Source organism: Crocodylus siamensis, chromosome 1 (assembly GCF_052110815.1).
Source record: "Crocodylus siamensis isolate JL-2025a chromosome 1, ASM5211081v1, whole genome shotgun sequence".
In the NCBI taxonomy this organism is placed as follows: domain Eukaryota; kingdom Metazoa; phylum Chordata; order Crocodylia; family Crocodylidae; genus Crocodylus; species Crocodylus siamensis.
Genome location: NC_143395.1, coordinates 246,518,335 through 246,543,356, shown reverse-complemented (window position 1 = coordinate 246,543,356; position 25,022 = coordinate 246,518,335). Strand labels below are relative to the sequence as shown.

Here is a 25,022-nt window from a genome sequence, read left to right as displayed (position 1 = left end):
CTGATGTGAGCTCCTCATCCCAACAGGGAGTTTTCCTTTAAAAACTGAGAGAGAAAGGGCAGCCCTTTGTACACATTGGATTAAGGCATCTACCAAATCACAGTGGATCAAACCAATACAGTAATTGTCTCCCATCTCTGAGTGCCTCCCCAGAGTAAGCTTCTTGACTGCAAACACCTAAGGGGAATAAAAGTACAGGCAATCATAAGGCCCAGACTACTGTAGTCCAGTGATGCTTGACCTTGAAGAGATCTGAACTATTCCTTAAGGACAGAGGTGTCAAACATGTGGCCCACAGATCAGATCTGGCCTGTTCAGCTTCTTTATCCAGCCCATGAGGCTACCAGAGGGCACTAAGAGTTGGGAGGCATGACTTGCTCCCAAATCCAGGACCACTTGGCCCCGCTGGGGTGGTTTGCCACTGCTGTCCCCTGACTTGCTCCCCTGGGCCCACCACTGCCTCTGGACCCCTTGCCACTGCCACCGTAGTGGCCACAGTAACATTCCTCAAGTTCCAGGATGCATCTGGGCCACAAGGAGCCCAGTGGTCTAGATCTGGCCTGGTGCCCAGGTAAGTTTGGCACCCCTTGATAAACCTGGGTTCACTGGATTCCACTGCTTTAGCCAGGCAGGAAGCAGAACACAGGTTGAATGAGGGAGTCTGGAGAGCCACTGAGATGTGTGCACAGGGCACCCTCTGGCTATCCAGCATCAGCACTGCAAACTCTGCTCTTCAGCAGCTCAAAGGGTCTAGGTAAGTTCTTTGAGTTTTTTTAACCAGGAAAAAAACCCAGGGGAATTTTCCTGGGATTGTCTGAATATATGTACACTGCTTAAGTGGGGATATTTTCCTACCCCTTGTTGTCCAAGATACATAGTCATTACTGAGGTACTCTTGTTAATGGCTATCAAGAGGCTGAACAAAATACCATTGTACAAGTAATGGTCTTGACTCACTACAAACCATAAGTATTTCCTATGGGAAGGTCAGATTGTTATATAAAAATATGCAGCCTTAAGGTTAAGTGATACGAAGTAGTCCCTCTCCTAAAAAGATGGTACAATGATGGCTAGGGGTGTACTGGTAGAGATTTTGGGGGCCAATACTGATAGCTGATACTGATCCGATTTCCAATTCAGCTGCCTCCAGGTGGTAAGTCCATTGTGGTGGAAGGGGAGGGTGGACGGAAGCGGCAGGGAGGTGCAGATCAATGCCCCCCGCAGTGAAGGAGGGGGCAGGGATAGTTGCTGCCCAGCAGGGTGGGGAAAAGAGGGGCAGGACGGTGGCACAGCTTGTCAGGTGGGGGCAGCTCCCATTGCTGCTTGCACCCCGGGAGGGCAGGCAGGAGCATGTGCCCCCAGATGTGCATGGCGTGGGGTGGGCTGCATCTGTGGGGTGGAGCCAAAGCCACTGCTGCGTGGGGCCTGAGCGGGCTCCAACAGCATTGGGAGGAGTCTGCAGCCACCCCAAATTTCACCACAGCTCTGCTCCCAGCCCTACCCCGACTTACCAGCTGGAGGCAGCTCTCCACATTGCCAGCTCTGCTCCACGCTACACTACAGCTGAGCACCGCATGGGCATTTATTGGCCAAATTATCGGCCCCATCAGGCCAGTATAAACAATTTTCTTTATATCAGTACTGATCCAATATTGGACCAATATATCGGTGCACCTCTAATGACAGCTAATGCAGCAATCTTGAACATTCAGTTTGTAAATGAGTGCTGAGCTTCTTTAAGTCCAAGATGAAGTGCAATCCTTCGTTCCTCTTAAGGATCAGAGCATAAACTTTGTACAAGCTTTTTTCCTGCAGAGGCACTCCTTTATGACATCAGCTAGAAAGAAAGAAATCACCTGGCTAAAGCAGGTGAAAGGACAGAAGGGAAGGGGAAAATGAGGTTGGGAAGTAAGCTAAACTAAATCAAACCCTAGGGCTGGACTAGATGACTCCTTTCCAGCCCTACTTCTCTACGATTTCCATGATAAAAAAAGCTGGCAGATCTACCATTAGGTTCCTACCCCTGGAAGTACCACACTTGCTTCAGACAAAGCAAAAAGGTCCATGAAATCTGGGCGGTTTCAGACAAAACACTTCACGTTCAAACACCTTCAGAAAATTCACTGTAAGCACTTAGTCATAATACTACTGTCCAATTTCTGGAGACAAGATCTAATATTTGGGAAGAGCACCTAGAAAGTCAGAATATCATTATGAATTTTGAAGAACACAGGAACACTTCTCTCTTTTGTAAATCATCTTTCATTCAAAATATTTCTAAGGCTAACATTTTATATTGGAAGAATTAATTATTTTGTCTCTTCATTTTATTTTACAGTTTGTCTCATCAAGTGTGCAGGACATTTAAAAAAGTATTTACTTAGGTGCATAAATCCTACTGATTTTTTAGGAAGACATCTATTATTGAAACTATGACCAGCAAACCAAATCCATTTATTCCTGAAGAGTCAGGGAACACATACAAGGCAGCACATAAGAGAAAAAGGCAGCAACTAAGGGAATAATCAAAACAAAATAGCAAAGATGTAGCAGGGGAAAAACAGAAAAACCTGTTCTAACTTTAAAAACCCTAAACAAAAAGAAAATAAACCCCAGTATTAATAAGAACATATGATAGAGTAGAGATGACCAGTCCAAAAAGAAAAAAAGAAAATGGGAAAAGTTAACATGAGACAAAATGTGAAACCAATAAAGGGGGAAAAAAAATACAAGTATGGCCTATTTAAGTAAGACAAAAGTAAATTAATGCCATGGTCGTAAATCCCTGCATTTCTCTGGAAAATATCCAACTTAAATTTGGTAAATTTGGTGTGACAAAGATTAAAACAAATGTCACAATATTGCTATGTATCTAGGTAAGATAGTTGTTTAATTACCAAGCTTAAAAATTAAGAACTCAATAGGCAACAGTTTAGGTCTTAGTTGTCAAAAAAGCTTCCCAATTTACCCATAACTGATTTGTGCTACAAATGCTATCTATTTCTGAAAGTCTTAAACAACAGAGTAACTTTCAGCATACTGTTGGTGACTTATAGAATTGCAATGTCAGGAGTAATACAATAAAATCTCTTTTGTGCAGTAATAGTTTTAAATTGCTTTTCAATGTGAAACAGAGCAGAAGAACCACTAATCTTGTAAATCAGATATGGCTTAAGGCAATTCATAGAAAGCATTACTGCACAAATATTGTACAACGTAGAAAGCAAAGGAAGCTGTATTTTGTGCCTGTACAGGAATCCAGTGATTGAGCTTTCTGTTAAACTTAAAGACTAAGAAATCTAATCATATGACCATAATGAAAAAGGGACACCTAACTGCCTACATGATGCAATTAAAATATTCAATGGGGATATAAAATCATTCTCATAAAAAACACCAACACAAAATTGTAAATGACCTGGTGAGGGGGCTGCAGGTGTTCAACCACCTGGGCGACAGCGATCATCGCCTGCTGGAATTCACCATCCAGTGCAAGGTGGCAAAGGCCTACAGCAAGGCAGCAGCCCTAAATTTCAGGAGGGCGGGCTTCAATGAGCTAAGGAGAACAGTCGGGGAGGCACTGAGTTCCCGGAGGGGAGCGGAGCCAGGTGTCCAAGAAGAGTGGTCACTCCTTAAGGAGATAATCCTCCAAGCCCAAAGGGAGGTAATCCCAACATGGATCAAAGGGGGCAGGAGGGTGCAAAAGCCCCCATGGCTCACCAAAAGCATCTGGGAATGTCTCCTAGCTAAAAGGGAGGCGCACACCCAATCGAAGGGAGGGGCCATCACCAGGGAGGATTATACTGCGGTTGCTCGGGGATGCAGGGGGCAGTCAGGAAGGCCAAGGTGGAGATGGAACTGGGACTAGCTTCCTGGATCAAGGACAACAAGAAGTCCTTTTTTAAACATATAGGGGGCAAAAAGAAGGTTCCAGGTAATGTGGGGCCCCTGCAGGACACGCTAGGAAATTTGGTCATTACACCAGACGAGAAAGCTAACCTATTTAATGACTTCTTTGCCTCCATTTTCCTGAACAGCCCCCCTTAGACCTTAGGGGAGGCGCACCTAGGCCAAGGGTTAGTGAGGAACTAGTTAGGGAACTTCTGGAGGGACTGGATGTATTCAAATCAGCTGGTCTAGACAATCGCCACCCTAGAGTACTGAGGGAATTAGCTGCGGTCATTGCGGGACCCCTGGCACGGCTTTACGAGCACTCGTGGTGCTCTGGTGTGGCGCCAGAGGACTGGAAGAGGGCCAGTGTCGTTCCCATCTTCAAAAAGGGGAGGAAGGAGGACCCGGGAAACTATAGGTCAGTTAGTCTTACCTCAATCCTGGGCATGCTTTTTGAGAGAATTATTCTGGTACATGTCCACGAGGGGCCAGCAGGGGAGATTATGCTTAGGGGCAACCAACATGGGTTCAATAGAGGCAGGTCCTGTCAGACCAACCTGGTGGGCGTCTACGACCAGGTCACCAAATCCTTAGATGCAGGGGTAGCAGTGGACATAGTCTTCCTGCACTTTTGGAAGGCCTTCGACACCATCTCTCACCCTGTTCTCATTAAGCAATGGGGGACTGTGGTGTTGACACCTACACAAATGGATCACCAACTGGCTGGAGGGCTGCACCCAGAGAGTGGTAGTGGATGGGTCATTTTCGACCTAGAGGGATGTGGGCAGTGGGGTTCCGCAGGGCTCAGTCCTCCGGCCTGCACTGTTCAACATCTTCATCAGTGACTTGGATGAGGGGGTAAAAAGTACCATGTTCAAATTTCATGATGACACTAATATGTGGGGGGATGTGGGTATGCCAGAAGGGAGCAATAGGCTGCAGTCAGACCTGGACAGGTTCCAGGAGTGGGCGGATGAGAATAGGATGGGATTCAACAAAACCAGTGCGAAGTGATGCACCTGGGGAGGAACAACCGGCGCCATACCTACAAGCTGGGGAACTCCCGTCTCATCAGTGCAGAGGCAGAAAAGGATCTTAGAGTCATCATTGGTGCCAAGATGAACATGGGCCGGCAGTGTGGGGACGCAGTTAGTAAGGCCAACTGCCCCTTGTCATGCATCCACAGATGCATCTCAAGCAGATCCAAGGAGGTGATACTCCCCCCTATGCGGCACTAGTCAGGACCCAGCCGGAGTACTATGTCCAGTTCTGGGTGCTGCACTTCAGGAGGGATGTGGACAACATGGAGAGGGTCCAGAGGAGGGCCACTCACATGATCAGGGGGCAGCAGGGCAGGCCCTACAAGGAGAGGTTATAGGACCTGAACCTGTTCAGCCTCCAGAAGAGAAGGCTGAGGGGGGATCTAGTGGCCTGTTACAAACTAGTCAGAGGGGGCCAGCGGGCATTGGGGGAGTCCCTGTTCCCTCAAGCACTACCAGGAGTGACTAGGAATAATGGTCACAAGCTAGCAGAGGGTAGATTTAGGCTAGATATCAGGAGACATTACTTCACTATCAGGGCGGCTAGGATCTGGAACCAACTTCCAAGAGAAGTGGTACTGGCTCCTACCCTTGGAGGTCTTTAAGAGGAAGCTAGATGAACACCTTGCTGAGGTCATTTGACCCCAGTACTCTTTCCTGCCATGGCAGGGAGTCGGACTCGATGATCTGCTCAGGTCCCTTCTGACCCTACAAACTATGAAACTATGAAAATATCTCCTGTACTTTACAGATTAAAGCTTTGAACAGTTTCACGTACACTTAAGAAAAGGATTGCAACTTCATTATTTTTTTCAAGGTGGGGGTGGGAAGGGAGCCTACTTAGTCATCTACAGCAATCCCTTACATGCAGGAAAGGGTTCAAAGCAAGACTTAAGAATTTAGGCACCCAACTTCAAGAATGTGTTTCAAAAAAGCTTCTGCCTTACTTCCTAGGCACCTCAAAATTGGACCTCTAAGAGCATGCCTGAAACATGTCAGACACACGAGTTCACCAGAAAGTACAACTGCCAAACCCTTTTATTCAAAATCTCAATTGGACAGGGAAGCTGTGGCATCACTCAGTTACTGTACAACACCTTAGAGAAGTCAACCAGGAAGTGGGGAACTGAACACACTGCCCTTCTCAGCCAGAGATGGTTCAAAACCCCACTTTCAGAACTAACTGGAGTGCCCTAACGAACAAGGTGACAAGAAGCATTCTCCACCCTTCGTGTTGAAGCTATGCCACTGGTTCATTAGAGAACGAAAACCTCATACAATTAGAAAATGCCTTCAGCCCAACAAAAAGGACACTCAGCTGGGAGAGGAGGATTCCAGTTTCTGTTCTTAGAATTATTTTATTCATCTTTTAAAACCTAAAATACACAAACAACTACCTCCTTGTACCATGTTGTCAGACATGAACAGAATATATTCAGAGCCTGGATCCCACTCAAACGGAGAGAGACAGGGAGTTAGGAGTGAGCAGAATTTGCAATCATCTTTGCTGTGATACAAAAGAGTCCAGGTTGTTGACTTCTGGGCACAAAGCAAAAAAAGCAAAAGCCTTCTATTTGCTATCATGATTAATAAAGCTGAGAGAGTGAAGATTTCTGCTGGTGGTTTAAATTCAATTTCTCTTTGCATGATATAATGGCAGAAAGACTCAGATAACTGGATAAATGCAATTTTTAATTTATGTATGCTAATTTAAAATAAATACAATTAAGTTTTCCCACCAGTAAGTACTCTTCCCATTTCACATCTCTGCTTAAAATTCCTGCAGCTAGACTCTCATTAGGCTGCTCTGCTTTAATTCCCAAGTGTCCTCAACCCTTTAGATCAGTGAGGACACCAACATAGCTCAGGCACCCCCTTTTCCAGAACACCCACCTTGTCGGCTGTGTGGGTTAACTGTAAACCTCCAGGACAAACAGTGGAAGCAGTCAGAAATACACGTTCTGTAAAGGTTCCAACACTCACACCCATGCCATGGGCCGGCTGAGTGTGGCAAGGAGTTTAGGATCCTTCCTTCCTTGCACACAGCTGCCCCTCCCCATAATCAGTTCCACAGTTAAAAAGAACTGCTCTCCTCTACGCCTGTCCTACCAAGGGTTTTCCTTCCTTGCAGGTCCTATGAGTTCCCCTGATGTCTTAACAGAACTTAAACATCAGTACTAACGTCCAACCTTTTTTTCTCTTCAAGTTCTTCTCCTAGCTCCTTCCCAAATGTTCTGCACAGAAGTTAGAGAAAACCAATTTCCCTTAGAACTGCTCATCCCATTCTCCTATTATCTGGAATCTGGTAAATGTATCACATGGTCCTGGCAGTATTTTGGTAATCTTACATGAATGGCAGTTACATGTAGTGACCTCCTGAATTCAAAGAGGATGCCCCCCCCCCCCATTTCACAGGCAGCATAGGGAGTCTGACACCATTTTGCAGGTAGAGCACAGTGTGCCCCCTACTGCTCCTGATTGGCCAAGGGGCCCTCACCAATGATTGGCTGCAAGAGCTACCCTTCATGGCTTTGCCCTCACTGCTAATTGGCTGTGCAAGCTATCCATCATGCAGTCCCACCCCTCACTGCTGATTGGTGGAGAAGGTCAGGGCTACATGATAGGCAGCCCTCACAGCCAATCTGAGGTGAAGGGCAGGGGTGGAAGTCATCTTGCCAGCAACCCTTTGAATGGGCAGCTGTCACTCCCCCATTCCCTGCCCTGAAAGGCTGATACAGCACCCTGAAGCATTTTATTTTCTGTAGGGTTTCTGTGGATTTCACAGGGCTTGCTTGTTTTTGAGGGCAGTACTAGATTACCACAAAATCCATGAAATCATGATTTCAGTAAGTTCCCAAGTTTTATGTAGAAGACATTTGCACCAGCATCATTTACATTAGGTCTATATACTGGTGAAACTTAGACCAGTGTACAAAACAGACAGGCAAGCAGGGCCTGCGAAAAATAATCAGCTATCAGTATACCTCATCGCTAGGTGGCACAGAAGCTGGTGCACTGAGCCAGTGATTCTCAACCACAGAACCCTTGCCTGCCTTGAGATCCTTTCAAGGGTTATGCAGGCTGTTGCACAATATTAGCACAGTTAGGTGTGCAAAGGTAATTCACGTGATAAACCCAGATATTTGAAACAGGAAACCGTTGTATATTAAAAGCATTCTAATGCTTTAGGAATCTGACCATGTGGTAAAGGTGACATCTTTTACAAGACCAACTAAGATGCTTGCAACAAATTCTATTGCTTTAGCATTTTTATATAGTAAAAAACGCTGGCATTTTCCAAGGAGTGCCTTGAGTCTCAAAATGACAAGAACCACTGCATTGAGCAAAGGCTGCAATAAATATGAACAACAGTAAAATTACATCAGTGTAATACTATCAGGATTCTTTTAGAGATTAATTCTAAGCTTTATTTGGTAAAGCTGCTTCAGTAAAAAGGTTACTACCATCAGCTGTCTGCATCTGGTTTACACCAGTGTAAACATATATCCAAGTTCTGATGCATTCAACAATTTAGCAATTTCATATCTAGAATTCAGGCTTAACTCTCCAAATCACCACAACTTTTTACTGTGTCAAGGGACCATCCAGGAAAAAGAAACTGACAAAAAACAGGAAATGATGAAAGTTATGTCCATCTCTGCATAAGGCAGACTGAATAAAATTATGTTTGTAGTATGACAGTCTTAGAAGGCAATTTTAACAACAGAAAGCAAAATTATCAGTTCAATTTTATTAAACTGACAGCATGCCTGAGCCAAAGGATTGCTGCTCTTTTAGTTTTGTCTGCAGCTTAATGCCCAGAAAGTTACTTCTTTTCAGTGAAGGCAAAGGCAATCAATGATAAGATGCATTTAAACAGTTTAACAAGTTATACAGACTTTGATACTGAAAACACATGTCCATGTGCTTAGCTTTCCTTCTGGAAATTGGAGTTAAGGAAACTATTCAAATGTGAATTAATTATATGCATATTTGCAGGACAAAATTCCTGAGCTGGCAATAACACCATGAAAAAACAAGACTTTTCAAAATACTCAGACTATCAAAAACAAGTAAAAAGTTACTGGCTCTTCAATCTAGGTAAACTTCCATGCTTTTTGTATCAATCCTTGTGTTGCCAATTTATCTTCACATTCTTGAAGCACTTGTTCCTGAACTGAACAAGTTACTAAACAAGTTTCCTAGCAACAACAGTGGTTGACGACCTTGCTCTACAGGGACATAGTTATCAAGTTCAGAGGCACGGAACACTTTTATTCCTTTCATTACCATAGGAAACTGAAGATCACTATTCTTTTTGCACAGACACTACCTACAGGAGTTATAATAGGAATTGTCAATAAAAATACCAGTTCAGGCATGGAGTTTTATCTATTCTATTGTCCAAGGTCTTTCGATTCCATTGGACAACCTCAAAACTTATGTTGGGAAGTTCAGCTGGACTTGGACACTAATTTAAATGACAACATGATCTAGGTCAGCCTGCATTTACGTAAAAGTCATATAAATTCCATCAGCAGCTCTACATAGATTTAAATACACATAGCGTGAAGGAGAGTACCAGTACTATGGTTTCAGCCTCATAACAAAAAGTGGTATTTTTTTCTCCTGTGCGTGCAATATCAGCATTGACAAAAAAGGACTGAATGATGGATGGAACCAGCTACAAGGTACAGGACCTGAAAGCAGCAAAGCACAATGTCAAATAACTCTACCTCTACTCCTTTTATGGCTGTTTTCCTTTTTGCTTCCATTCTGCCTAATACAACATAGCAGTTTACTGAGTGATCATGTATTTTTCATTTATGTGGACCATATATAAGCTATTCATAGCCACCAAATGACAATTTTTCCTGGTAGTGTTAGAATGAACAATAGCATATTTTGCCTTTTGCATAATTTTTCTTACCATGTTGCATGCATTATGCCAATAATGAAAAGAAACTAATTTGGCAGTGCAATGTTTTTAAAATGGTAACAAGCAAAAGTGGAGTTGTGTCCTCCTTTGCTTCCATAAGATAAATCAAAGTAGCTGGAAAAGGCTAAACTAAGAAGTTCAAGGTCTAGCCAGCCTAAACAGTCACAAAGGAAAGTTCTGTACATTTGAAGAGTTATGGAGAGTTTTTCTTTTATTTTCTTTAATATATATACACACTTAAATCTTCGCATTAAATGAACTTCTAAGGTGAAGTATCCTTGTCCATGAATAATGCACCTCATAGTTGGGTAACTACATCAATCTCTAATGAAAAGAATGAAATATGGGTTAGGGATTTAAATGTATAATGTTTCCTTCATGGCCTGTGAAAAGTTCAGCTATCTACATAACTTTGCTCTGCAGGCATCGTGAATTCAAAGTTGTAAACCAAAAATACCCTCTTCATTTTGCCTAGGAAGAGTGAATCCTTAGAGGGAAGAAATCCTGTTGCACCACTGCTGGTACAGGTTTTATAACACGGATGACAAACATGCAACCTTTGGTTCATGTCAGTCCAAAAGAAAAAGAGCAGGTGAGGAAAAAGCTTATGCCTAGTTTCCCCATCCCCATCTCAAGCAGTTACTTTTTTGAGCATTCACAACATCACAGCTGAGGCACAAATTCACTCCATGCAGCAGCAGCAGCAGCAGGACATTTGTCCACCACTGTCCCCCCCTGCTTTTTCCATGGCAGGTTAGGATGTTGTCTTGTGTTTGTGTCAGAGTTGACTGTTTAGTTTGGCTAACAGGTTAAATGATGGATTTTTCATCTATATGTATGTAAGGGGTGAATACTGAGAGCTGGGAGAAAAACTGTTCACTAGGGTACCCCAGGGCAGGACAAGGAGCAATGGCCATAAAACTATTAGAGAATGGTTTCAGGTTGGATGCAAAGAAGGACTTCTTTACAGTAAGGGTGACCAGAAGCTTGAAGAGACTTCCCAAGGAGGTGGTGCAGTCTCCAACCTAGGAAATCTTCAAGAGCAGACTGTACGGACACCTTGCTGGGATCATTTGATCTCAGCAATATTCCTGCCCAGAGCAGGGGAGTTGGACTTGATCTTTCGCAGTTCCTTCCAGCCCATAATTTCTATGATATGATAGCGATGGTCCTGCCTCAGACAGAGGGTTGGACTAGATGAGCTCTGGAGGTCCCTTCCAGCCCTACTTTTCTATGATTCTATGAACAAAAAAACCTCTGGACCACAGCTTTTTGTCTTCTGAATCCCTAACCTCCCTCTTGCCCACTGACCCTCATAGCACCAGACTGCATACTATTGGGAAAGCTTTTGTGTGAGGAACATTAAATGCACCCATTTAGATTAGACACGCTTTAAACAAAACCCACCATTATGGTCTTGTCTAGAAATTGGACCCAAATCCAACCCCCTATGAGGTGGAGTAAGTAGCATTTTGGGCTACTTAGCCACGTTTTAGAGGCTGTCACATTTTCAGCTTCTCTCATTCCTGCTTTCCTGATCTCCAGCTATTCCTTTTTTCACAGACAGCCTCTTTTCCACCTTGTATTTTATCACTGTTGTCTCCTTCTGACCTTTATTTTTCTCTTTCTCCCTGCTCTCTTCCCCCGCCCCTCCCCTGCTTGTTTCTACCTATTTACATTTTCACTGGCATCCTACACTTTTATCTTCTCTCATTTCTCAGAGTCTCACACCAGCAGAGCCTGAGGAAGGGTGACTGCACCCAAAACCTTGCTAAGAACTTTTTTCCAACTACTCAGTTGGTCTAATAAAAGATATCACATTTAACTAAAGAACCTTGCCCACCTTCAATCTAGGCAGCCATTGTTATTTGGGTAAATGTAATATCTTTTATTAGACCAACTGAATAGACTAAATATAGTCTATTCAGGCACATATTCAGGCAAATATAGTCTATTCAGTTGGTCTAATAAAGATATCACATTTACCCAAATAACCTTGTCTGCGTATGTCCTCAGACCAACAGAGCTACAACCAACACCACCTTCAATCTAAACACGTACACATAGATCATTTCCAATTTTTAATAGACACTTTCTGCAGACTATATTAATGGCTTTAGATGCAACCAATATTGCTATACTGACACTGTACAGGTTCAATGAAAATTTCCTGTTTTAACATGTTATGCAAAATTCCACAAACAGATATGATAATCACTACATCATTTCAGCGAACAGCCATTTGTGGTCAGACAGCTACATTCTGCTTTCAGTCCTACATTCTGCTTTCAGTCCCCTGAAGGCACTTTATACCACCCTTCTGAACTTGCACATATTTCTCTGGGTTTTTGTATTCAGGTAGAGGTCACAAACAGCTGCAAAAACATACATGCAGAATTACAATGAAGGCAAACAGCCCATCCATGGCAGCAATCTTCAGCAAAAGAAAGAATTCCCCTACGCTTTGCTCTTGATAAGTTCAAATACCCTGAGAAGCTTAAGATTATGTTCATGTATGTATTCACAACCCTACCAAAATGTTTTACAACAGGTTTCATTACCACTAAGTAGCTTGAATCACTCTTCACTTGGATATACCTGCATTTGATGTATGCATATAGTGTGGCAAGCCCTAAGTTTGATGGCTCTTGCAAAGTTTAAAATTCACAACTATTTAAATCATTGACTGTGCACCTCTGTAACTTCAAATGGCTGCCAAATCATTATACATCACAGGCTTCCCAATGTCAAAAGGATGTCTACATAAACCAGTAATTATCCGAAGTAAAACATTTCTGAAGGATATCTACCACTATTTTCCCCAGAAAGAAGCGTTCTTATCCTTACATTTGACATTCCAGAGCTGGTTCACAAAAGTGGTATGGTAAAACTCATTTCCATCCTGGAGTTATAAGCAACACTGGGCTACTTTGGTTGTGAGCCAAAACAAAAAAGTAATGCTCCAATTGGTGACAACAATCTGCAACAAGGGCACACATTTGTCAAATCCAGACAGTGGTTCTACTGTCATACACAGGTTAATTCCAAAATCCGTCAAATCTCAAGCAGTCTACAGGGACTGCTACAACATCCCTACCACCTTGCAGAAATCTTAAAAGCACCAGAAGCCTCCAGTTCTACATGGAGCAGTAACACTGTTTCCACTTTTGCCTTCATTTTTTGCAATGGACTAAGATAGTGGTTTTTAACCTGTGATCTGCAGACTCCTGGAGGTCCACAAAGATGACTAAAATCAATCAAAAATAGGCAAATACCCACACTTACAATTCAAAGGGGTCTGTGCACCTCCATTCAAAAATTCCAAAGGGGTCCGCAAATGAAAAAGGGTTGAAAACCACTGGACTAGGAAATTGTAACAGCATCAGAACCCATGGGATTTTCTGTAGTGAATTACGGAGTCAGACTTCACCATTTCTGTGGTTACTCAAAAAGGCCTTTCTGGATACCACTCTAATACAGCTTCATAAGCCTGTAAAACAGGTTCTCTGGGACAACAGCAACTGTGATGATACAGTTCAGCAATATAGTGTAAACAGTAAAAAAAAAAAAAAATGCAGCTGATCTGGATGTTAAAAAATTCAATGGTTACGATAGACACAGGCAGACGAGGTTCTTTGGGTAGATGTGATATCTTTCATTAGATCAACTCAGTAGTTGGGGGAAAAAAGGGGGTTTTGCAAGCTTTCTGGTACAAACATCCTTCTTCAGGCATTTGTGTTTGTGCCCAAAAGCTTACAGGCCAGCACTGGGGAGGGGAAGCCACTGCTGAACCCCATGCTGCTCGGGATCGGACAGGACAGGTCCTACAGTGCCCATGAGGGAAACCTGGGCCTGGGCCCACTTCTGCTGTGCCGTGTGGGGCAGGCTGGGATGGGCTGGATCATGACAGCACAGGTGAGCAGAAAAGTGGGGGCTGGACAACTTTTGCTGCTGCAAAACGGCTGGATGGGGTGGGCTGGGTTGGGTAAAGTTATGTTAAATTAATCACTACTCTAATTATATTTTTAATTGAATTAAAATCTGTTACAGTAGTGTCTGATTTCTAGTATATGATACTTTATCAATACTTTCTTAAAGTGATTTGTTCTGAAAGATTGTGTGTGTGCAGTCCTCAACTCAATTTGCTTGGTTCTGTTCTGGGAGAGGTCTGATGGCCCTGAAACCCTATTGATGATGCAGGATGAGGGGTCACAACCCCTTGCTATCTGATAAGTTGTGCTTGTGCCTTGTGGCCTAAACGGCAGGACTCTTGGGGCGCCAAGAGCAGGCTATGCACTGTGAGGGTGGGTCCTGTGGTACAGCAGTGTTTCCCAGTCAAACAGTAGACCTTCTGATGTTGGGGATCATGTGATGAGGACAAGAGATTCTGGAAGAGTTGTGGTGAGTGGAGCAAGGTTTGGTACATGGATCTTACGATGGACCACGTGACAGGGTGCAACTTCTGGTTCTAAGGTCACACCCCCACCCAAAAATGAGTACTTCCAGGGACAAGGGGAGGGACTTCTGGTGGCAAAGGTCAGGAGTCAGGGGTGGGACTTCTGGTCCCAAGATGGTGACCAGGGGTGGGGTTACCCATGCAACCCTCAACAGCTCACCAAAACTTGTGAAGCGGCCCTCCAGCTAAAATAACTGCCCACCCCTGGAGTAGGAGCAGAGCCATGTATTATGCCCTTGGCATCGGGCACTAAATGGACAGCCTCCCACCTAACAAACAACTACTTTAGAGTTGCATCAAAGGCATGGCCAATGATTAGACCAGCCTGTCACAATGTTTTTTTAGGCATTGTGTTTGAGGATGAATGAGAGGATTGTTTATGTAGTTTTGCTTGGAGTAGTCTCAATGGACAAAAAACCTTGATGGTTTAGATTGGGGTCAGCAATGTTTTTGGGCAGAGTGTCAAACACACTTGCAAACTTGACTAATAAGATGTTGACATCCCAGCAGCTGATGGCAGGGGAGCTGTGAGGTGCCTGATCCTTGTTGTGGCAGCTCATGCCTTCTGCAAGGCATGAGTACCAAGCAAAATGCTTTTGTGTGCCATGATCTGGCATGTGTGTCAGGGGTTGCCTACCTGTGGTTTAGAGAGATGATCCTGCCTTGAACAGGGGCTTGGACTAGATGGCCTCCAGAGATAAGTTCCAGTCCTCCTTTGGTTATAATTTTCTTCAAAAATGCCAATCTACTTAAATCAGCTCTTTGTGATTAGAAATGTTCCCATACTCTACTTGCATACTAGATGTTTAACTCCTGGATACAATTAAATTAATATTAAACATTTCACATGGGTTCAGTTCAGCCATAATTTAACAATGTAGGTAGTTTGTCACCAAAGTGCAAAAGGACAAACAAGTGTATCTAGCTGGGGTAATGTAGGCCCAGCACTCTTTCCTGCTTATGCAGGGGGTCGGACTCGATGATCTATTGAGGTCCCTTCCGACCCTAGCATCTACGAATCTATGAATCTAAGTCTGAAACCTTTGCCAGCATAACCTGACTGGGACGTACCTGCTTTGGAGCATAATGTTGGATTACATGAACTTCCCAATGTCACTTCCAGCCCTACTACGGGCATACCCATCTTGGCAAAGTTTGAAACTATAGATATGAGCATCTTGACAGAGTCCCTTAGCAGGTATACCAGCATAAATACAACACTACTCAAATGACAAAAAACTTCAGTAGGCATTGTTAAATCTATGTTGGCATCACTGTATTGACTAGGCAGGGGTATCCAACCTGCGGCACGTGCCAGTGGCAGAATCAGCAGCCTGTGATGCACAGCAGGCAGCAGAGCAGCAAACAGAGCACGAAGAACAAAGCAGAGCGGGGGGGGAAATTATTCTGAGCAGAGGGCCGCTTACCAAGTTTTGGCAAGCCATCAAGGGCCGCATGACAGGCAGCCAGGGGCAGATAAACATTGGTTTTCTAAGTTTTTTAGGGGCCCGGCAGGCTGGATAGGATGGTCTGGTGAGCTGCATCTGGCCCAGGGGCCATATTTTGCCCATCCCTGAAGTAGAGAAACAGATGAAGCAGGCTGGGGGGAAGTGGCACTCAGGAAGGATGCAGAGTTTATTTGTGCTCAATTGTGGCATGCCTGCCAAAGACTGAACTTGCTGGTATCACATCCCCATGTCCAGTGGTGGTATCTTACCTGGCAATAAGCGTTAGGCTAAACTTTAAAACTTAATAATGCTTTACTAATAAAAATATACCAGTTTATCATACTAGCAGAGTGCTCCTACTATAGATGCAGTTTTTACTAGGAAGACCATACTTTTACTGATAGCTCATTGCAGCACATTACTGGAATGGTATAAGTGAAACTGCTAAAAGCACAATTTTGCTTAAAATAAAGTGGAGTTTGCATACAGGGCATTTGATGGCACAGATATGGTAATTAGGGATCATGTTTCTTCACATAAAATACCTCTACCAGGTAATACTTGCAGCTTAGACCCAGATCTAGTCAAACATATGTTACACACGTGAGTACTGTGGGAAAAGGGGGCAGGGGGCACAGGGGGGAAAAAAAGGGGGAAAGGGAAAGGGGGCAGGGGCACAGTTATTACTCAAACTAAAGAAAATGTGGCGCTTAAAAGTAAATGTTTTTTGGATGCTACAATCTAGAAACTAATTGATTTAGCAAGAGATTTCTGCAATGTTCAAGGAACACCTACAGCTAGTAATTTTTAATCCTGGAAAGTGCTTTTGACGACTAAAAACTAAGTATAATTATTTAAACAATGTGGCATCATTCTGACCTCAAGTAGCCAGCTTGAAGGAGAAACAAAAAAAAAAGAGGACAGTGAAGAGGTGTTGTTAGGATGTTTGGTTATTTGAGAGCAGTTAAAAAAATAGATGTGAAGGATCTTGCATGAAAAACAAACACTATTAAGGAAGAGTTCACAAGTGCAGGAGAGGGGGAGACCCTGAAAAGCTATAAACTTCAAGCTAACATTCTCTCTCTCTTTTTCTCCATAGGCATGAGGATGTATTTTCAAATACTACTAAACCCAGATTTGAAGGAGATCCACAAAATGTTGGTTTGTTGTTTTTTTGTAAAGAATGACAGGGGAAGTAACCCTGACAGATGACTTTCAATTAGCAACTTACAAATATTTTTTTTGTTTATCCAAAAGAATTTAATGCAGCCTGTTAAAGTTCATGAACTCAAGAATCACTGCTCAGTTTCCAATAATGCTTTATTTTTAAAGAAGAAAAACATCAAACAAGTGACAACAAAATTTAAGACACTAAAAGTGAAGACCAACAAAAAATCCTTTCGCCATACTTCAAAAAAAAGTATGCCAAAAGGGTATTCACCCACTAGTGTTAAAAGAGCTCTCTCAGGCAAGCTGTATAAGAAAATAGCTAAACATCAAGTGTCTAATTCTTATAACTAGAAAGATTTCTTTCCAAATGTGAACCAATACACTACTTTTCTTTAAATCTTCAAAAGCAGCAGAATGGAGTTTATCTGACAGGCTAATTTCACCACTGCTTTTCAGAAACCTGAAGGCAGCGTGAAACAGGCATGAATTACTTCACAATTGCATGGGAAAGTTAGACAACAGAAATAATGCATACCGTATTTTTTGGACCATAAGACGCACTTTTTCCCCCCCAAAAGTGGGGGGAAAACGAGGGTGCGTCTTATGGTCCGAAGGTGTGTGTCCCGGGGAGACGGGGCGGAGCTTGCCCGCGGAGGCGGCGGAGCCTGAGCGGGACACCCGCCACTTGTTTATGCCGTGTCCCGGGGAGACGGGGCGGAGCTTGCCCACGGAGGCGGCGGAGCCCGAGCGGGACATCCGCCGCTTGTTTACGCCGGGAGCCGGCAATAAAAATGGCCGGCCACCGGCACACAGTCTCTCCTGCCATAAAAACTGGGTGCGTCTTATGGTCAGGTGCGTCTTATGGTCCGAAAAATACGGTAGATCCACATGTTGCTTGAGTAGGATAAAAGGGCTCTCTTCTGCAAACTAACTACACAAACACCCCTGAAGCAGGAGTGCTAGGTTGAGAGAGGAAAAAACCAGAAACCAATTCTACTTGCATTTCATTTTCTTTTTCTTTTTTTTTTTTTTTTTTAAAGATCTATGTGGCCACAAAGTTTTAAAGAGGTGAAGCCCATAAGCAAGAGCCAGGGAAAACAAGAATCCCAGGACTCTATTTCAGCAGTTCTGAAAGGAGGCGGCAACTCATCATTTAAATTAGCCCTTTGCTAATAGGCATTTGGGGTTCCACCCCACCAAATCTTACAACACAGAAGTGGTTAAAAATACCTACATTACTGTTCATATTGCTGAAGCTACTTTAATCTTCTTTATTTGGGAAATTCATTCTATTAGTGTGATGCACAAACTTTAAATATAAGCACAACTAAGCCTTTCTATTATAAAAGACTATTTTCAGCTACTTACAACTTTACCAAACTTTAAACATTGGGAGTTTCTAGCTCAGTCTGCTTGTTTTCTTCTTTTCTAGCACTAATTTCTAGTTATTTCAGATAACAAAGATTAGGAAAAATGCACTTTTGCCACATTAAGAATATTTCTTTGAGAAATGTTGGCACCTTCATGCTTTAGAACAGGAATCTGTTTTGACAGTGGATTCCTCATGCATCAGGAATAATTTCTTTCAGCTATCTGAGAGTGCGGTAGCTATGTTTGCCAGAGATTCTTTCTGCAATGACCCATCTATCTACATAGCTCCTATGTGGTGACCAGACTACACACTTGCCATCCATCCCCAGTCAATCCAACCTAAAGCTCCAAGGCTAGACAAGACTCTCTCCCTATCAACTGTTCTTTTCCACTTGTAAGACATTGGTTTGCCAAAACCAAGAAATCCTCTAGTGCTGGTGCAGCAAAAACAAGGAACTACTAACCTTATTTGAAATGGGCTACCAGAAGGTAAAGGGAATAGAACAGAAAGAAACGGATGGGTTACAATATAGAGACTGTGACCACTGAAGCACAATCTCCTCCTCTGAACCACAAATTAAAATCAGGATACAAGAACCTCAACAATCCTCCACTGCCAACCAATGCATGCAAAATCCACAGGCAAAGCAGACTTATTACCTTCCTGGAGGGTTTCACCTATGTGGAGGATAACCTGCTGTTGCTACCCTTTACTCCCTTAGCTGAAGCATATTTGGGCTGCAGAACCAAAGCAATCAATTGTTCCTTCCCTACTGGACCCATCCCCACAAGTATCCAAATTGACGCATCCTAGTCCGATTTACTAAACACTCACAACATTATACAAAGACAACATAGCTCTGCTCTGAATTTGTGCATAGCTCCTGAGTGATGTTGCAGCCATGATGGTCCAGGAATTGCATGAGGCAAGGATTTCTCAGGGTAATCTCTTTTATTACCCTATGCAGGCTGTTCAAGCCAAAGATCGGGTTTATAAAACACTGATGTACCCATGCAACCCTAGACTCTATGCCCCTCCTTTCTCTTTCTGTCTCCTTTTTCCTCCATCTCTTTCTCTCTTCTCCCTCCCTTTTTTCTTTTCCACTTCTTTTCTCTCTTCTCTCCTCCTCCCCCCCCACATAAGAGAGTTGGCCCCAAACATTTCATCTCCTCTCAAACCATGGTCTCAAAATTGGTAAAATCTTTTGGTTTGAGTTTCCTTGTTGCCTTAATTCCTTGGATATAAAATGGTAAAAAGAAAATTGCTCAAAGTGCTCAGAAAACAGTCTTTCCTCAAAAATTGTGTGCCAAGAAGCATCCCTAACTGAAAGAGGGAAAATAAAACAAAAGGGGGGGGAATATCTATAAATTTAGGTATAGTAAGCAATTATGAAAGGGCTGCAATAGTATGAAGCAATATTTTCAAAATCAGTAGAATTAAAAGTTGTATATTATTAACTAGTAGCACAAACTGGGTTATTTTACTCTCATTTTTACAAGGATTCTATTGATATGCTACCACCTAATCAAGGAAAACTACCTGTATACAAGCAGGAACGTTTGGAACTAGGAAGTGATACTAGTATAAATAAAACAAGTAATTATGTGGGGTATGTATGTGTTTTCTAAAAAGTTACCAGCTATTTTGTCTAAGAGTCAAAGCATAAAAAAAAGAAGGTCTCAACTTATCAGTTAGCAATAAACTCCAAACTAAAGCACCAAAATACAAAAGAAAAACTAAAATCAGTGAAGAGGTTGGTAGGTTAAGTTTCAGGAAGCATCAAAGCAACTTCCAACTATTATCAGAAAGTATGTTAGGAGATTAGGATTTGGCAGTTATCCTACACAGAATGGCGATCCCATGAGTAATGCCCTAATACAACAGTAACACCCACAATGGCATTAACATTTCAACAGGAAACAAAGGCTCACCCTACCACTGCTGAATTTTTTTTTCTGGCTTTTAACCTCCCCAGCTGCTTTATGATCTTTTGCCTAGAATCCAAACCAATACAAAAGTTAACTGGAAGGTTTTGAAAACAAGCATTTCAACTGCAACATGCCCACTTATTTACGGTAGCATTGTGATGTTCTAGCTGTGATGATGCAGAAATTATGTGAGGCAAGGATTTCTTAGGGTGAGATCTTTCCTTGGACCAACTACAGAGTTGTGTTTTTGAAAGCTTGTCTGACTATACCAACACATTCTTCCTCAGGTCTCTTAGTCTAGGACACCAGGCACAGCACAGGGGAGAGGCAGAGAAAAATTCTCGGGTGTAGCAGATACAATCAGCCAAAGAAAAGCAGCTGAGTACTGGGAGATCAGGGACTATTAAAGGAGAGAATGGTGTTGGTTCCCGAGTTGGAGAAATCCTTGCCTCATTTATCAGATTTCTGTCCCTCCTGATTGAAAATGACGCAGTTTCCTACAACTCTCCTGTAGAGCCCTGAAAAAGGGCAACTGGAAAGCTGGTCTGTGCTCTTCCCTACCACATACAAACCCTTGCCCTCCAGGATTCTTGCCCCTGGCACCAACAGGCCAGTTAAGATGAACTTTGTCTACAAGTCATCTTTTCACAAGACAACACCAGCCTTTTCCCCGGGGGCAGGGAGACCCCAGCAAAACAGCCCCAGAGCCCTGGGCTTCCTGCAGCCATCCCTACGCTGCCACAGGATTATGAAAGGGCTTGAAACCTCCCTGCCACCTCCCTTCTCCAACACAATGGGCAGCCTCAGAGGCTCTAATGCTGCTTCCCCCTTTCATTAAACTCTCTCCCTTATTCCTAGCAAGCTTTAAACTATTTCAGCCACCAGGATGGACTTCTGCTCTTTCCTCTGCCTTCCACCCCAGGCACCCAATCCTAAGTGGGGGTGGGGAATTGGTTGGAGAAACGGGACCTGCCTCCCATCCCCTGGACATAGAGGGGGGCATCAGGCTCAGCTGTGGCCAAGGGGCCAGCGCCTCTACCACAAAGAGCATGAGACACACAAACATCCATTTAAACCCATGCATAGAATTAAAGAAAACAAGAGTTGGAAGGGTCCTCAGGAGGTGGTCTAGTCCACACCCCCTGCCCAAAGCAGGACCAAAAGAAATCAACAAAAAACCAATCGAACAGAATAAAAATTAATTCAATCAAATAGACTAGAAACAGAAAGAAAATAAAAATAACTACTAGTTAAAGATGACAAATTTTAACAAATCATTTTAATTTTCAATTTTTTTTAATATAGTTAATAAGTTGAAAAATGAAATAAGTCCTCATGAATACACATTAAATAGAACCACGCACATTTGCACAAAGCAAGTTTATATAAAAGACCATTTGCATACGGTTCATTTGCACAAAGCCTATTTGCATGCGGGCGTGGAAGGGCTCAGGGTAAAGTCAAGTGAAATCAATTCGGACATTCGAACGAGGTACGTTCCAGCGGCATAAATTAGAATACATTTACGTACCCCCCCCCCCAGGGGAGCAGAGCCAGCGGGTCTGGCCTCGCCCCCGCCCGGCACGAATTCCCGGCTCCGGGCCCGCACCTGCCGGCCCGAGCCCGCTCTCACCTGCGCGACCGAGCAGCAGCACCAGCACCAGCAGCAGCGAGGCCCCGCTCCGCGCGCGCCCCATGGCCCCAGCGGGACGGCGACAGCGCAACGGCCTCACGCTCCTGCCCAACGGCTCCGCTCCGCGCCGCGCCCCCCCAGCAGGTGAGTGCAGCCGTCACTTCCGGCCGCCCCGCGGGCTGGGGGGGAGGGGAACGTGAGGCACCGCCCCTGCAGGTCCTCCCAGGAGACTCCGGCACCGCCCGGCGGCAGGGCAGCCTCCGCCACCAGCCCGCCGGGCGCTTGCGTCCGATCAGACCTGCGCCGCCGGCTCCCCGCGCCCCTGCCCTGCTTACGCACGCGGGAAGACCCCTCCACACAGGCGCGCACACGCACACCTTACACAAAGCACAAGCACCCACAGAAACAGGGACCCGCACACGCACCAGCAGAGCCTTCCACATGCAGAAACGTTCCCCAAACACAGGCACGCACGCGCACCCCCGCTTCAGCTCCATGAGTCACGGTAATGCGGGCAGCACTTCAGTCTCAGGTGCTTTGGTGTTCACCTGTTGGTGGCCACTTAAGAGTCGTGGCTCTCAGCCCTTGTTAGACTCCTGCCACCCCTCAAAAAACACCAGCTCCTCATTTTGGGCTCTTCTTTTAGACTCCAGAACAAGAACGCAGCAATCCTTCCCTCACAAAGAATGCTGGACGTCCACAGCATGTGGGAATGGGTTTAACACTGGGTTTGAAACCTCTGGGTTTAGCTTGTGGCCTCATGTTTGCACACCTAGCAATGCTAACACTGTGCAGCACCTTGGAAAGGATCTTGAGGCACCCCCAGGGCCCCAGGCTGAGAATCACTGCTCTGGACCTCCTCTGAGCAGGCTCAGAGAGGGGGAGCAAAACCCTGGAGCCCTTGCTCACAGTAGCAGTCTATAGCATCAGAAGAGTAAGGCTGGAAGTCACTGCTGAAGGTCCCCCAAGGCAAGATCATTCATCCCTACCCAAAGCATCCCATACAAATCCTTGTCTTAACCTGTTCCCAAGTCAAAACTACACAGTCAACCCTGTCACAGAATCACAAAGGCAGCAGCTGCACCCTAGTAAAGGCAAAATAGGGGGACAACAGAAGCCGATGTCCTGCTACTGCAGGGGTGGTTAAAACAACCTGGAGAGCCCAAGGAAGAAGGCCAGCCCCCCACCTCTACAGAAGAAAGCAAACCCTCCCCACCCCAGTCCATACCAATCTGACCTTAGAGTAACAGTGGGAACCTGACAGTAGTGGTGGGAATCTGAGACAAAGAGTCCAGGGAAGGGGGAAATCCTGAATGTTGCCTCTACTCCAACAAAAATAGAAACCATAATCAAATGCTTGTGTTATCAAGAGTGTACTATTGCCACTTGACAAGCATTCGTACTTGACACTTGACAACCATTATCAAACACCTGTGTTATTAAGAGTGTACTGTAGTCATTTGACAAGCATTCCTACTACCTTATCTTCATTTATTACTATAAATACATTAGTCTTAAAATCCTCAGTTTGAATGTGGTCAAGTGCTGCAATTGGGCTTCATCAAATGTAGTTTCCTATCATGCAGGAAGCCACACTGACACATTATCCACCTTTGTATTTCAAATGAGTGTATAATTTCCTGAAATGGATAACAGGAGTACAGTCCTAGTTTTGGCCTCTCGTTTACATTGTAACAAACACCAGACACCTGCATATTCTTTAAAAGTGGGCACTATATAAATACACAGACTGTGGCCCCATGGTCTACATTGTAATAATTCCACTCTCTTTAATTGTAAAATTGATGATGTTGAAGAGAGCTCTCCATTTCAGGGATTCTAAAGCAACCCTGAAGGAAGGAGGTCCTATCAATTTCAACGCTACTTTTAGAAGTATAGGGAGCCCTGAGCAGGGTAAGTTGGGAGGGCACATAGTCCAGACCACTTCTGTAATGAGCACCATTTACATTGGCTGGGAACAGAAGTTGCACATAAATTGATTTAAATGATCAGAAACTGGTTTAAACCTGTAACAGAACAGAAGTGCAGTGCACATAAACCAGTTTCAAAATGGCTGAAACTAGTTTAAGATAAACCTGGTTGAATGTGGCATCAGACTTAACTCATTTGATGTTACTATTTATGAAACTTCTGTCCCAGACCCCTCCTGGTACAAGTTAAATCAGAATTCCCTAGCATGCTTTCCAGCCCTGAGTTGGGCTGTGCTGTGTTGTCTGCTCCAGAGAGCAGAGCTGGCCCCATCCCTCAGTTCCTAGCTAGAGCACTGAGGGCTAGCTGACAAGAGTGGTGGGGAAAGCCTGCCTGGGGATGTAGCCCAGTCGTAGAGATGGGGTGGTAGAGCTGCCCCCAACAAGCAAACCCCAGCTGGAGGCTGGAGCCAGGGAAGGTTGTTAAACACCCCTTCCCCTGCTCAGACCTACTGTTGGCTTCAACTATGGACTACAAATCCCACAGGCACCTGGAAGTAGGAAGAGGAAGTGATGAGCAACCCTGCAGAGTCTTGCTGCTGTAGTTCTGGACTGCAAATCCCCAAGACCTTGGGGGCAGCAGGAAGAGGAAGAGAACACAAGAGAGCCATGCTCTAGTACCTACCAGCTTCTGGCCTGAGCCACTGCAGGCATGTGGCTGCATTTCGTGAATCAAAGGTAAAAATGTCTGCTCACTTTTGTTTCAATTTAATCTGTGCAGTTTAAACTAACCTGCAGAGACCGAATTGATTCAGCCTCGGGCTTTTTGACTGTCTGTACCTAGCCATTGAGTTTTGGTAAATTCCTACTCTGGACAAGTACAATAGCCTATTTTTAGTCCTGTGAAAATGCACTTAAAGCCAGTACAGTGTATAAGTACTTCATATTAGTATAAAACTATCCACACTGGGGTCTCAAATGGGATATGCATTTAAAAAAAAAATCACATTCCTAACCAAATGTTTTTAAATATGCATCTTAAGTTCCCATTATTCACAGACTGAATTTTGGCACAAGTCGGCCAAATGTTCCTAAGTACTGTTCATAAAGTATTTTAAAATCAGTGGGTAATTTTACAGAGTATAATATCATGCCTTTATGCTAGTGGCTATGTGCAAATCTTATAGCCAAGACCTTAAAAACCCCCCAAAACTGAG

The 25,022-nt window shown here is 44.0% G+C and overlaps 1 protein-coding gene across 2 annotated transcripts in view; it reads right to left on the bottom strand.

The window, feature by feature from the left end:
- CXADR (CXADR cell adhesion molecule) overlaps window positions 1–22,067 on the bottom strand; it is a 56,093-nt gene extending 34,026 nt beyond the window's left edge. Inside the window, exon 1 of one of the 2 annotated variants that reach the window (XM_090060152.1) lies at window positions 21,878–22,067. In XM_090060152.1, coding sequence (XP_089916278.1) covers window positions 21,878–21,941 — 64 coding nt within the window. In that variant the 5' untranslated portion in view covers window positions 21,942–22,067. The remainder of the gene's footprint in view (window positions 1–21,877) is intronic. The other variant, XM_090060144.1, reaches the window with a different exon arrangement.
- Between the last annotated feature and the right edge of the window lie 2,955 nt (window positions 22,068–25,022).